The 15,797-nt window shown below is 34.7% G+C and overlaps 1 protein-coding gene across 4 annotated transcripts in view; it reads left to right on the plus strand.

The window, feature by feature from the left end:
• VPS13B (vacuolar protein sorting 13 homolog B) overlaps positions 1 to 15,797 on the plus strand; it is a 391,865-nt gene that overhangs the window by 304,397 nt on the left and 71,671 nt on the right. For all 4 annotated transcript variants that reach the window (XM_081951024.1, XM_081951026.1, XM_081951025.1 and 1 more), the window contains exons 37-39: positions 1,025 to 1,227; positions 2,708 to 2,915; positions 3,138 to 3,322. In XM_081951024.1, coding sequence (XP_081807150.1) covers positions 1,025 to 1,227; positions 2,708 to 2,915; positions 3,138 to 3,322 — 596 coding nt within the window. The remainder of the gene's footprint in view (positions 1 to 1,024; positions 1,228 to 2,707; positions 2,916 to 3,137; positions 3,323 to 15,797) is intronic.

Raw genomic sequence — 15,797 nt, forward strand, 5'->3', positions numbered from 1 at the left:
TGTTTTTGGCAATTGACTAATCAATTATTAGGCTTGTTGCTTTCTACCTTGGGAAAATTTGCTGTCACATTATGTTACAGAAAGCTTATTTTTAAAGAGCATTAATTCAATTTGTTATAATAATTATTCTTGGCATAATAGCTACTTTTCAAAATTTACAATAAAGAAACAGACCATTTCCCCTAATTTCTAAAAGAAATTAGAAGGAGAAAACTTCCACTTTTGACTCATCTACACATTTCTTTAGAAAGATAATCTAGTGATTTTTGCAAGCTTGAATGAGAATCAATATTATTCTCAGTAAGAAAGACTTCTGCCTTGTTATAAGGTGACAAGAATCATTCTGATTGTAGTGGCATTAAAAACCCATTTAATAAATAAATAAATACCTTTATCTTAGTTTCATCAAGGCATTTCTTGTTGATTTTCTTCTAATCTGGTCAGTCTTTTGAATTATTCTACTCAAATAGCTCCAGGACTCCATGTTTGTATTCTGCTGTTCAATATTATTCTTTTTTTCTGGAAAACTAAATATTCTAAAAGGAGATAGGATTCTTGCTGTTAATTCTCTTAACAAACATAGCTCATTCAAACATTTAAGTATTATTAGAAAATGTGTTTTTTGTTCTTCTGTGTTTGTGATCTCTCATTCTTTTACTTTCTTCCCTCTTATTTGCCTTTTCATATTTCATTGTTGATACTTTCATTTTCTCAGATAATAATTATGTTTAACATGGTAACAACTTAATAGACAATATGGCAATTTAAATTCATTTATTAATTACAATACTAATTCACATTTTGTCAAATTGTTTGCTATATTCTTTGAACATCTCTTTGGTATAAAAATAGAATTTATTAAAAACACTTTCTTTTTACATATTAATACGCGAGTTAATGCTTATGTGAAAAAAATTATAATTGCCTGGCAAAAGTTTACTTTAGTTGTAAAGGCATTAAATATATATGATTTGTACATACTTATGTAAGTTATTCCTTTAAAACTAAATATTTTATTTCTTAGGTATAATTAATAAATCATCACTTACCCTTGACATCAGTGATTTCCTTATAAAGACGAGTCTTCAGGAGAAAAGCAGGACTCTGGTTGGACCTATGTGCTGCTCTGTCACCATAGAAGCTAAATGGTGTAAACATAGCGGGAATCCTGGTCCCGAACTGGTTACTCCAAAAGTCTGTATTGATATAAGAGGCGGACTGATCCAGGTCTGTATGTAGAAAATCATTTGAAATTGTGGACAGAATGAGTGTGGACTATAGAAAGTTTAGCTGAGTTAAAGAAAATTCTTCTTAAGGAAATCTTAGACCGGGTGTATTTTATCTTAATATGTGGAAATGACATATAGATTTCTATGTGCTTAGAAATATTCTATGGCTTATTAACAAGATCCTTTTCTGAGCAGACTATATTATGTCTATCATTTTTTTTCTTACAGCTCTAAGTAAATTTCAGTCTTATAATCTGAATTTCAACTGTTTTGAAAAGATTCAAAGGAAATGACTTCACAGTATTACTTATTATATATAATTTTATATTCCTTATACGTAATAACGTCAGATCATTTGAAAATAAAACCAGAAAATTGTTAAATGGCAGATGACCAACACTGGTAGCATATTCTACTGTTGACTGTTTATATTCTACTTTTAGCCAAGATGGAGTCCTAAAATTGTTTGCAATTGGAGTGCACAAAAAAGAACATATTAAATGTAAATGCAGATACTTACTACTGCTGTTTGATGTTGTAGTCACAATTCCAGATTTTTCTCTCTCTCTCTACAAATTCCAAAACCGACTATTGGTAAATGTGCCACCCTACTAGAAGGTCCTTTCCACTGAAGAGCAGAACCTGGTTTTGACATTTCATTACACATTCAGTCTGCAGCTCCTTCCTCTAAAATTATCTGCAGAATGACAGGGGTTAGCTGATTTGAAAGATATAAACCCATTGGATTACTTAACTATAGCTGTATGTAAACACTCTGTGCCATATGACTTGAGAAGTCTGTCTTGGGAGAGAAATGAAGACTTGAGGAAACGAACTGTTGTTAGGCGATTTTGTTTTTCTGATAGATAGTTCCAATGTTTTCCTTTCCTAGTTTGCTTTTTGAAATAGATGCATAATTTTGTTAACAGTGTACATAATCCCATAATCTTCCAGTCAAATCCCTAGACTGAATGGAGATACCTGAGTTGAAATTGAAATAATATGTAGAAAACATATTATTTGGGAAAGATGGGAAAGAACATACTGAAGTACATAGGTGACATAAAATTAATCATCTACAGTAGTACATTAAAGTTTTTGAACTCTTGAATTTTCAGTATTTCTGATCAATATGATTTAAAACAAATCCTAAAACTAGATAAAGAGAACACAATTAAACAAATGAGTCAAAATATACTTGATCATTTATTTATTGAAAGGAAAGACAAAAACAGATTTCTATTAAGAGCTCTTATACTTTTTAACTATATTTAAAATAAATCTTGCTTCAAGATTTTTGCAGGGTTTTTTTTTCCTACTATAAATACGTTCTGCCTTCTTGATGCATGAACCCGTTTCTCTGATAAATCTAAAAAGGTCCTAGAATAAACTTTCTAACAATTAAGTTACCGGAAAGAATTGCATATAAGGTATTTAATTTTTTTCAAGTTGCTCACTATGATTTTTCTCATTACAAGGTTTTTTGGGGACAGGAACATTTGAACTGCTTAGTTTTTCTTAATGAACTTCTGCAAACATACCTTGTTCAAGACGACAAGATAGAAGGACAAATGGCCAGTCAGATATATCCAGTACAGTTTTCAATGGAGAAGAACCAGATTTCTAAAACGGAACATACTTCAGATGATCTACGAACAGGCCTATTTCAGTATATACAAGATACAGGTATTATACAGCAGTTATGGAATAATTTTGTACTAATCTGGAGTACTGAATATTACTTTTATTTAGATAAGTTTTAACAGATAAAAAAACTCTGTTTTTTTAATTTGTGGGTGCTTTTAAAATTTGGATTTCACTTTATTTTTTCTTCTTTTAATTTATTTTAACTTGATTGTTCTCATAGACATTATTTGTGTAAAATATTCTTCTTCCTCCATTTCATAGATACACAAAAACTACCAGGTGTTTATGAAGTTGTGTTTTACAATGAAACTGAAGATGATCCAGGAATGATGTTATGGAGATATCCAGAGCCCAGAGTACTCACCCTTGTGAGAATCACCCCAGTTCCTTTTAACACCACTGAAGATCCAGATATTAGCACTGCAGATCTTGGAGATGTACTTCAGGTTGGTAGCATCTTTATTAATTTGGAAAACAACTTTCAGGATGCCAATGGGAAATTAGTTTAAAAAATAGAAATACAACCCTGAATTATAAAAGACAAACAGTGGCTCTTCATGAGTTAGAGTTTATTTATTAAATTTGTATGTCACCAGACTTCAAATAATTTCCAATCTTTGGTTCCAGTAAATCTTTATATATATATGTAATGTATGTAATATTAGAAAGACGATGACTATTTAATATAATATTGTTTTTTTCTATATTTTTGTAATATTTGCAGTGCGTTGCTTTGTCTTGTAAGTAATTTAGAGCTAACCTGGAATGGAACCACATTGAAATCTCAGAAATAACTAATTACAGGTAGTCCCTATTCAGCAGTCACTGTTTATGACAGCGCTGAATAAGGGGACTTAACAACTGTTCCTTGAAACCGTGGCTGTTGCAGCATTCTCACAGACATGTCATCCTGATTTGGTTGCTTGGCAGCCAATTCACAATCACGATGGTTGCAGCATCCCGTGGTCACAATTGCCTTTTGCGTTTTTCACTACTGGTTTCCAACAAGCAAAGTTAATGGGGAAGCTGGCAGGAAATCACAAATGGCATTTCCGTGATCACAGGACACTGCGACCATGTGGGGTTTGTCTAACAACAGCCACTGGAACTGCTGCAACTGCCATTGTAAGCGAGTGTGAAAGGGTTGCTGGTTTGAATTACTGGAATTAAGGGAGGAGCACCTGTAATTTATGAAATATATTACAAATAATACAATGAAATGTATTATTTGCATATTTTTACTCATATAGAAATAGACTCTGATTTTGTTTTTACCTATTTAATTCAACTTTGTTCAAATAGCCACTGTAGGCTTCATGTGCAGAAATCACTCATTTAATTGATTTGTTTTATGCTCTCAGATGACTAGTCAGAATAGCTGAATGATTCTGTTTTGTTTTCAAGTGAAGAAGGCCTGGATTGTTCAAATACGTCATGATGAAATAAAGAGGGAAATACCGAAGGGTGTTCCTTTTGAGAAAAAAGATGTTTTGCAATGTTGGATGTTGCATGAACAGATAACCCATTAAAAAGTCTGTGGAGTTGTACTCTTTTAGACTTTTAATACTCCGATATATGATCTATAAACTCTATTCCCTCCCTGTTTACAATATATCTAGTAGTAAGTATTTGCTACTACTTTTTTTTCCCTTTTGGGATCTCTGCAAAAATCAGTACTTTATGTGATTTGGGGACAATATAATAGATGGTACTCAACTTATGACAATTCATTTATCAACCATTTAAAGTTAACAACAGCACTGAATAAATGGTGCTTATGACTGGTCATCAGAGTTCAAGCTGTCTCAGCGCCCTTCTAGTCACACAATTGCAATCTGAGTGCTTAGCAACCAATTTGCACTTATGAATAGTTGCAGGACCCCACTATCCTCTGATGACCGTTTGTGACCTTCTCTGCTGGCTTCTCTAGAAATAGGGAAGCCAATAGGGAAGGTTGCAAGTTGCTGAGGTAAGTCTCCCCCATCAGTGCAGCCTTCTCCTGTTTTTCTTCACTCATGCACTGTCCGTTCATGCGTCCCCATGCACCCTTATAGATCATTGTCACACCTCCTTGTACACTTGCATATCTTTTGCAAGCACCACCATAGCTCTAAGGCCAATATAATATATTTTACATTTGTTTAGAAAATGAATGTGCAATGGTCACGAAAATGAAAAAAGGAAATAATATGTGTGTATTGTCTAGTTACATGATTTGTCTCTAACTTCTAATAAACATTTCTGAACTAAAATATATGAGCTAGATATTTATTTCTAGCACCATGTTCAACTATAAATAGATTTTTCCCCAAAAATATATATATACATATACTGCTGCTTTCTGTAGCACTCCCTAAAATAGTGCCTAAATAAAAGACAGGCTTTGGGGCAATCGTCTTGAAATTAATCACAAGTCATAACTTTAAGAAAGATTTGACATCGCAATCCATGAGGAAACAATTATGAAGCGCATCTGAGGCATTCATATTTTTTTTTCTTTTCAAAGAAAATACTTCATTTTGTGCTCACTTGTGACTTTTTGTTTTACATTTCCCATTGAGAATACAGTGTTGAGCTGGCAGTTGAGAGCCTGGGAAAAGAGCTTTTTGGAAAACCACACATTTTACTGATGTTTGAGTCATTTCTCACATTTCAGAAGCAAGTATTTTGGAAATTCAAATAATTTGTGTATGACATGCAATGATTTAAGTTCTTGGTATTAACAAAGAAAACCATAAAAATTCTACCACAGTTATCAGGAAGGAATTCTTCCCTGGTTTAAAAGTCTTCAGTTTTTAACCAATCTCATTGACTTTAATTGGGAACTAGAATTAGTACAGCTTTTTATTCTTTTGCACTGGATTTAGCAATAAGTTCTGTAGACCCTAAACGTTTCCTACAAAAATTCAAGGTTTGAATGTTTATCTGAACAATTGGCTTAGAAACAAATAAGGAAGCAATTGAATGCTAGAATTCCAATGCATGCAAAATAATGCTAAATTGGGGGATCATTCTATAATGTAGAAATACAGAATAACCGAGTTGGAAGGAACCTTGGAGGTTTTCTAGTCCAACCCCCTGCTCAGGCAGGAAACCCTATACTATTTCAAACAAATGGTTGCCTAATCTCTTTTTAAAAACTTCCAGTGTTGAAACATTGATAATTTATGGAGACAAGTTGTTCCAATGATTTTGTTCTAATTGTCTGGAAATAATAATAATTGGAGGTAGAGATTTATTTTGTTTTATTAAAAAGAGATGCCACCAGTGGTGGGCTTCCGTCGGTTTGGACTGGTTCAGGCGAACCAGTAGTTCCAGTGAGCAGTTGGCCCCGCCCACCTGGCCCTGCCCTATCCTGTCCTATATTTCTCTGTTTTCAGCTCAGCTGATTTATGTGGCACAACAGAGTGCCATGCCACAGCTGTTTTACTCACCAATCTGCAGTAGAAGGTAAGTTTTAGAGCTTAAAATAGGCGGTTTTTGAATGCTGTGCACGCATGTAAAGCACGAGTATGCGCACAAAGCGCACAATCATTGAACAGGTTGTTAAACCAGTTGCAGCCCACCCCTGGATGCCCCTGATTTTTTAAATGTTTTATTTTAATATCTGTTAAGAGTGACAACTGTGAGATTATAAAGGAAATATAACCCGTACTTTATCCTCATTATCAGGTCAGTCTTAATGCTATACCTTTGGGGGGGGGGGGTTATTAGTTTCTCCCAATGAACCAGGTACACTTATTCCTGTAGAAGACGTAGTGGTGGTGACACTTGAACGCTCAAAATTGGATTGTTAGCCATTTCCTTTTTGTATAGTAGCTTGTGGAGACAGGCTTGAGTCATGAGAAATTGAGCAGATTGATTAATTAAAGACAGTCCTAAATTTGCACTTGGCTAAGAATGTGGTAGTAGAGGAGATGAATGGTATTTCCAGCAAATGCTTCTTTCTGGGTTCAAATCAAGGTTCTAGTTTTGTTCTTACAAAGCTTGGGTCTATATTACTTGGCTACATGAAGGATCACCTTCACATATCCAAGATACCGTATGTTCTTTGACCTTCCCTGGAGTATCTTTTGAATATCCTACCATAGATATATATATCAATGGCTAATTCTGCTTTTTCAGTGAGGGAAGCTAAACTGTCAATCAATTTGCCCATTGAAATTAAGGGTGGCCTCTTCCTTGTTTAATATAAAGTATGGAATAAAATATTTCTTTTTACTAAGATTTGATTGTATATTTATATTTTAAAGCCATCTAGAGGAAACCACAAAATGGAAGTGGGCTGTGTATATAAAAACAAGAGTAGTCAAGATACAAGTTTTGATTCCCCTCCCTCCCACACACACACTACGGTAATTTGTGATTGACAGAATATTTTCTCTACACACAGACGCACACACACACACACACACACACACACACACACACACAGAGGACTTACCTTTTCAGTATCTTTGGTTGTTACTGAATTTTCTTTTAATGAAAAACTCAACAATTAAAGCTCACTGAGTTGCAAGTGTCAAGTGTGTAGTTGACATGTACACATCTCCATTATAAATCTCAGGTAGTAATGTGGGGAATTAAAATGGTAACTATTGGTCTAGATGTCTTGATGTTCTGATTCACATGGGTAGTTTGGTATACAGTGGTATAGTGGCTTTACTGCAATAAAATGCAAAGCCAGATAAATATTAGAGCCAGAATTCTTGAAAGTATTCCTTGTTTCCCTGTTGTTGCTGTTGAAGTTTTAAGATAGCTTGTGGATAGACACACATAGTTTAAAAAAAACACAAAACCTAATGGCTTTTCTCCTAATGATACTGGTTTTATATGACTTTATTTCCATATATATGTACGCACTTTATGTGTAATGCATTTTTCTTTTCCCTTTGATTCCGTGTTTCGTGAGACTGCTTTTAAATGTATGTTTAGCTGCTCATTTAGTTTCCTTCCCCCTTTTATTGAGACTTGATGCAGGTTTTGTGGCACATTTTTAAATTCACAGATCTATTCAGCACACCTGCATTTGCTCTAAACCTAGTAGCTTGATGAATTGATAAGATAAGCTGGCCACATGCTTTCTCTAAAAATAAAGGAATGTTATGTATTTCTTCCTAAAGGTTAACATTATTTCTCATGGCTCTTGGATTACCATATTCTGATACCAAGGGAAACTAAAACCTCAGCTCAGAATCTTGTTTGTACTTAGAGGGCTTTCCGGACAGGAAGGCAATCTTGATGCAATGCAATAAAGCCACAATACCAGTGGGCATTACAGGTGAAAAACGTGCAGCTGTGCCCCATACCACAAATATACAGTGAATATTTCCTGTACAGAAATAAGGCTTGGCTAACTTTGTTTCCCAAGAGGAGATCACATTAAAATGTTATAAAATCATGATTTCCTGCATTTGAATACTTGTGGTTTCTCAACTGCTTCCAATATTACAAATGCTTTTTTATGGCTTCTATTAGTTGAAGATGTATAGGAGCCTCATTCTTAAGTAATCTAAAAGGCAGAGAGATACGTTTAAAAAAAAAAGCTCTTTTTCAAGCAAACTTGGATTTTCTTGACATTTTGGCTATATAACTGAGCATTCCATAGGTTTTATTTAATAAAAATCATATCTGTATAAGTATTGGTAAACTGTGTATACTATATATTAGCTGCTGGACTTTCCCATAAAATTGTATGGATATGTCTGAAATGTTGGAACAACTTTGGTTATCAGTTAATAACATCCTCAGGTTGGAAGAGACCCCTCTAGTTACTTTCACAAATAAAGTTTGAGGTAATTACTTTATTACACCAAGCTGCATAGAGATGCAATAATAATCACTGATGTTACCAATGCTGAAAAGTAATTTTGACTGAGTACATGCCACAATGCAGAGATGGGTTAACAATTTATAAAGATAATGTGCTATGTTATGTTTCCTGATTGATTGATTGATTGATTGATTGGTTGGTTGGTTGAGGTTCTTTTTTGGCCAGGCATCTGTTTGCATTTTTTCTGTATTTACTTGTTTTCTGTATTTACCTGTTTTATGTTTGTCAGCCCAATGTGATGTGATTTGATTTGATTTAAGATAGGTAGCCATATAGGTAAATTGACACAATAAATACATTAAATACAAATAATGTTTATAATATTATTTACTTATCTTGCTTCCAGCTTTGAGACTAGACTTGTAGGTGTGACTGGTGAGCCAAATAGTTGTTTCATTTCCCTAATATTAAGGCTGCCTGTGATTTCCCATTGTAGAGGCACTTTGAAAAGAGCTTTTTCAGCTGATAATGTAATGGAGAATAGGAGGAGCCATTTGTTAAGAGAGGCAGCATCTAGGCCATATTGGGCTTTGGCAATCAGAAATAGAATTTTAGATTGGGCCCAGAAATGATTAGTGATTATTTAGTGAAAGACTTGTGTTATTCAACTGCTGAACAAATAGGTATGTGGTTGTATTAGTATTTTAGTGTACCTTATGAGTTGCCCAATGGACTTGTTCTATGGATACTGATCCTGTTACAAGTGGTCCTTAACTTAGGGACTGTTCAAAGTTACAGTGCTACTGGAAAAAAAGTGCCTTATAATTGGTTTTCACACTTATGACTTATCATGATCAACATTGGATGCTTGACAACTTGCATGTATTTATGACAGTTGCACTGTCCTGGGGTCATGTGATCACCATATGTAATCTCCTTAGCTGGCTTCTGACAATCATAGTCAATGGGGGAAACCAAATTAATTTAATGACTGCTTGATTCCCTTAACAACTGCAATGATTTACTTAACAACTCAGCAAAAAGATAATAAAATCATGCACAACTCACTTAACAACTGTCTTGCTTAGCAAGAGAAATGTTGAGCTCCATTGTGGTTATAAGTCAGACTACCTATAGTTTCAGTGTCTCTAACTCTATGGAGAGTATATTACTTCTGGTGTTGGTTATTTTTTTGTCTCAGTTTACTGTTTTAAAAGGTATGTATTCTGAATATTTATAATTGGTATAATGCCTAAAGAAAAAGTTTTGCAAGATATGTGGTAAAGTTACAGAAGTTTGCCAAGAAGTAAATAATTTATTTATTCATAATGTCTCCAGATTCTTATGTGGGGAGAGAAATACTTCGGAATTTTCAGCTAAAGCTTGTAACCAAGGACATTGTGTTTTGCTTCCACAAACAATGATCATATGAGAGATGCAGAAGGAATTTATGAAAAAGCCTTTCTTCCTATCTATATTGGTTGCAGTAGCAGTAAGACCTTCCAACATGGCTTAAGGACTACCAGCTATCTGTCATCACTACGATCTGTTCAGTGGGTGGCTGATATCAGTCCAGATAGGCTAACCTCTTGTAAATTTTCATAACCGGAATCAATCTCGTCTTTACTTGGGTACTTTAAATGAAAGGCTCTTATTCAACAGGCTTTACACAGTTTTTTCATCTTTCTTTTCTATATAATATTATTAAAAAGAGTTACAGAAAAAAATTAAAAGAAACTAATGTAGGGAGTAAGCAAAAAAGAAAAGAGAAGAAAAAGAGGGAACGAAGTCGAAATTAAAGAAAAGCAAAAAAAAAGGAATTATAAGAAATAGCTTCTGGTTTTTCTTTTAATCATCAAAACCATAGCACATACAGTTGTCTTTTTCTGTTTCATGCAAAAATTCCACAAAGTGTCTCCGGTCAACCAAACTTAGATAATATCTTTTCTCTAATCCAAAGTGCCAATTTGGTCATCTCAGTTCCATCAACACCATCCATTTCTCCATTGTGGGTAATGTCAGATTTTCCACCTCTGTGCATATAAAATTTCACTACAGTTACTATGTATAAAAACAAAATTCCATTATATTTTTCCAATTATTTATCAATCAGCCCCAAAAGAAAAAGCCTCTGGTTTAAACTGTATATATTAATCCTTAAAATCTTCTGAATTAATGTATGTATTTGAATCCAAAACTTTTTACACATCTCCCAAGCACAGTAAAAAGTCCCTTCTTGTTGTTTCCATTTCCGACATAAATTTGAATAACCTTTTACATTCTAGACAGCTCTCTGGTAAAATATGCCAACAATATTTAATTTTATAAAATTTATCTTAAAATTATAACATAATATAAATTTCAGCCCTTTCAACTACATATTCTCTCATTGTTCCATCTGAATAGTAAACCGTTTTTAAAAAATCTTTTACCTACCTTAAATCTTTCTGGTAAGTAAACCATGACATTTTGGTACCATTCTGTCATCAAATCTTCCAAATGTAAAATTTACGTTTTACATTCCCCTTGACAAAATCACATAATTTGACCATTTATTTTTACTACAGCTCTTCCATCTTTTCTTCCATACATTTTTCTGGAAATTTATGTATTTCATTTATTTGTTATAATGGAGGGCTTCAGTTAACAACAGCAGTTGGCTCCAGAATCACCATCACTAACCACAACGGTAATAAAGTATGAGGACATGTGATTGTGCTGTTTAGAAAGAGCAATTTCCATACTCCCTGTAACCACCATTAAGCAAATCATCTTAATGGATCATTAAGTGAGCATGTCATATGATCACCATTTGGCCTCCTGCCAGCTTTCCTATTGACCTTGGCTTGTCAGTAACTGGTAAAGAAAGTTGCAAATGACAAACATGTGACCAGATGAAGCTGCAATGTTGTGATTGCAAACTGGGCTCCAAATGCCCAGATTGTGATCCTGGGATCGCAGGGACACCATGACAAGTGGAATTCTGAGGACCAGCCCCAAGTACCACTTATTCAGCCCTGATGCAAGTTTGGAGAGTCATGAATGAGTGGTCCTTCACCAAGGACATGTTACAGTTGCAGGCCAAAAAGAAAACCCACATAAAAACCAACACAGACCACATTAAAGCAATTTAACAAAAGATAGGACTGATAATGAGCAATTAGACTGCTTGACATTTCATGGTTTTCATAGAACTTTTATCTCTTAATAAGTAACACATAATCTGTAATTACAGCCAAGCACCTAATAGTTGGCGGCGGGGGCGGGGGGGATTGTCTTTAATTGTCAGACATGGTACAGAAGACCACACAATAGAATACAGGTAACAGTTTCAGTCACTCATTCTGAAGACACACATCAAGATTCCTGATAATGCTGTTGAATCTCCCCTCCAGTATCTTGGAGAACAGTGTATAAAAACTTGGCAAAGTAAACCTCCTTCTACGTAGAGCAGAAAAATTTAATGATGGCATTAAAACTGGTGTTGATGTCTCCATAATGATAATGGGAGAGTTGACATCTGTCATTTCATCAATCCATATCAAATACTTTCTTTTTCTGGATTCAGCATAAATTAACACAGGGTGAGACCCCCATAGTGAGTCAGATTAGAAACAATCTGTGTCTTCCAAATGGAGGTATGTTTCACTCCTTCCTCCACCTATTTTCCCTCCACAACAACTATCTGTGAAGTGAATTGGGCTGAAAGAGAGTGACTGACCCAAAGTCACCCAGTTGGTTTTCATACCTAGGGTGGGAATAGATCTCATCATCTCTTGGTTTCTACCCTGTTACCTCAGCCAGTATACGAAACCTAGTGCCTCTTAATTTTTAATATTCCAGGTCGGCGTTTTAGTCATTAATTCAGAAAACAGGGTCTCATATGAAACGTGGATGCCCCTAAAGTTTTTGAAGCTGAAAAGCTGAATTTATAAATAAAAAAAAGTCACACATCAATCAGAATAGAGCTAGACCTTGGTGGTCTTCTGGTCCAACCCCCTGCTCAAGCAGGAGACCCTATACCATTTCATATAAGTAACTGTCTAATCTCTTCTTTAAAAAAAAACTCCAGTGATGAAACACCCACAACTTCTGGCAGCAAGCTGTTCCACTGGTTAATTTCTCCTTAAATCCAAGTTGCTTCTCTCCTTGATTAGTTTCCATCCATTGTTTCTTGTCCTGTCCTCTATAGTGCTTTGGAAAATAAGTTGACCCCCCTCCTCTTTGTGACAACATAATACTTATAATAAAGAATTTATAAAATTACCCAAAATTGCCTTTCTATAAAAATCCTCTACATCCGTCTACTGCATGTCATTCTCGTAAGTCTATAAAAATATAAAAAGCTTCCAGACCTTGATTCATGTTCCCCCACTAGTAGATAGAGAAGTTATCCAAGGCTTCTGAAAATTAACTGAGGCTGTGTCTCAATGTCAAGGTAAACTAAAATACCATTATAAAGTATTGAAATGACCTGCCATTGAGCAAGGTAATTCTCTGTACAGCCTTTATTCAAAATATCTCTAGTCTGCAAAATTAAACCATGTCATTTATTGGACGGATTCATTTTATAACCAAAGCAAAATAATCCATGTTAGTGCCAAGTTTTACATGTGGTTCCTATATTGGATTCCAGCATTTTTCCAGCTATTTACCATCAGGACCTAGAAAGAGAATTTTTCATATATTAAGTACAGGTTTTTCTTTCTCCTTTTTTCAAACCTGGAAGCATACATATTAAAGGTTACCGTATAAAACTTTCAAATTAAAGGGCTAATTTCCATGCAGTCATGCACCCAACACCTCTTGTTTCACAAATTAATTACTGTCTGAAATATGTTCTGCTTTGCCTTGAATTACTCATATCTTGTTGAACTTGTGATGTTCATAGAATGCAATCATGGAGAAACAGTATGTTTTTTTCAAAAGGGGGGGGTATGCTTCCAAGGAGAACTATTAAAATATTCCCCTCTGAAAAGTAAGTTTATCGGTCAGAGTACAAAAGAGAAAGCAACTTTAAATGTTTATACCCTGTACTTTGCTCTGGGAGGTCGGGGGGGGGGGGGAGGGAGGGCGGGAAGAGGGAAGGGGTGATAATTGTAAAACTTATTGAAAATTTTAATTAAAAAAAAGAGAGAAAGCAACTAAATTATATAATCCCTTGGGGACATTTTAATTCTGAATATTTTACCAGAAAAATAAAAAATAATTGCAATGGCAGCATAAAAGGTAAATGTCATGGTTTGTCAGCTATGCAGATCAAGGAAAACTTTATTGCAGATGAAAAGTGAGAGAGTTGAACATGTGAAAAGATTGATAAACCTTGAAAGGAACAAAAGAAATAAATGAAGAAGAAACAAAATTCCAATTGTCTGTAGGGAATTGAAATTGTAAGTACCTTCAGGTTGTCCTCTGAAATGTCAAATGCTGCAGGGTTACAAAAGCATTGCAAAAAATAATCAGAATATCCTCAGATATACTCTCAAGGACCTGAATGAACGACCAGGTGGTAATTTTCTTTTTATTCTGGATGAAGGACCCCTAAACGTAAACAAAATAAATTGGGTAAATGACTTCTATGTATTATTTTACTTATAAAAGGTACAACACAGAATAACAGGGACCTTAGAGGTCATCTAATCAACTCCTTGCCCGCTGCAGTAACTTCATACCATCCAGACAAATAACTGTCCAATTTTTTTTTGAAAACTTAAAATGATGGAGAACTATGACCTCAGGAAGCAGACTGTTCCATTTTTTAAATAGCTTTCCCAGTCCAGAAATTCCTCTTTATTTAAAGTTTCCTAACAGTGTTCATTGCAAAAATGGAATCGTATCTCACCAGTTACGAGCTCCTTGCTTGATAGCCAAGAACATTCCAAAAAGCACCAAAAGGAATGCATTAAGAATTGGCAGATTTATACAACAAAGAACTAAATTTTGGGTTCAGTGGATGCTTTATCAGGTATAGTAAACTGCATATCTGAACAGCCAGGAAGGAAATGGGGTAAAGAAAAAAGTGAGCATTCCAGCTGAGTTGGCAGAAGCTAAAATTGGGTACAAATATTGCTACATAAAATCATGACAAACCAAGAGCCACCTTGGATCAATCTTATGTGAAATAATGATATTTATTGTTGAGGTGAAGAGAATGAGTGGACAACAGTGATGATGGTAACATAGACTATGATAAAGTAGAATAGTACTGTAAAAAGAAACTACAGGGAGAGTTGGAATTACCGGTATATGATTTTTTTAAAAAAAGCAGATCATTGAAAATTATTGTGGTAGCCAAATGTTATTCTGAACATTGTGTTTTTGTAAGGGATGGGAATGCTCCACAACTAATCTATTTTTCTAATCAGAACTCTTATCTTGGGGCAAATCAAGGATTTCTCGTGTAGGTTTCCTGGGTTGGAGAATTGGAAAATATATATTTTGATGCTGTTGGATGATTATTTAGTTTGCTTGAGATAAAGTCCAAATTATTACCACAGTTGCCCTTCAACCTGTGTCACTTTCAGCTTGTGCCACCCTTGGAAGACAGTCAGTTTGGTCTAGTGGTTAAGGCACCAAGCTAGAAGGCCTGAGAGACTGTGAGTTCTAATCCTGCTGTAGCCATGAAAGCCGCATGGGTGATCTTGGTCCAGTCACACTCTCTCTCAGCCACTTTACAGATTGTTGTGGGAAAAATAGGAGAAGAAAGGTGTATGGATATGTTTGCTGTCATAAGTTATTTGTAAAAAATAATAAATATGGATAAACAAACAAGTCAATTCTCATGGTATTCAAATGAAGAAAGCTGCTGTGTTACGACTTCTTTTGAAGTTTCAGCAAAATTGAAACCAATGTTCATGTTGCAGAAATAACAGCAGCAATATTTCTGGAATAAGTATTATTTGTCATGTAGGAAGACTATTAATCTTATTTTTCAAGACAAAAGGAATACAATTTTATTTTTTTATGGGACTCTCAATGGCACCTAATAATCTCACTTCCCCTGCCCGTGAGTCATTTTGTATAATATACTTGATATTCAAGTTTTCGACTTATTATTTTTGGCAGCTGCTACTGCATAAAGCATTTGTCTTCCTTTAAAATTATCAAGCTGGGCCACTAGTCATAACCTATCCACCCAAAATAATAAA

Source organism: Natrix helvetica, assembly GCF_964273705.1.
Source record: "Natrix helvetica genome assembly, chromosome: 4".
Classification (NCBI taxonomy): domain Eukaryota; kingdom Metazoa; phylum Chordata; class Lepidosauria; order Squamata; family Natricidae; genus Natrix; species Natrix helvetica.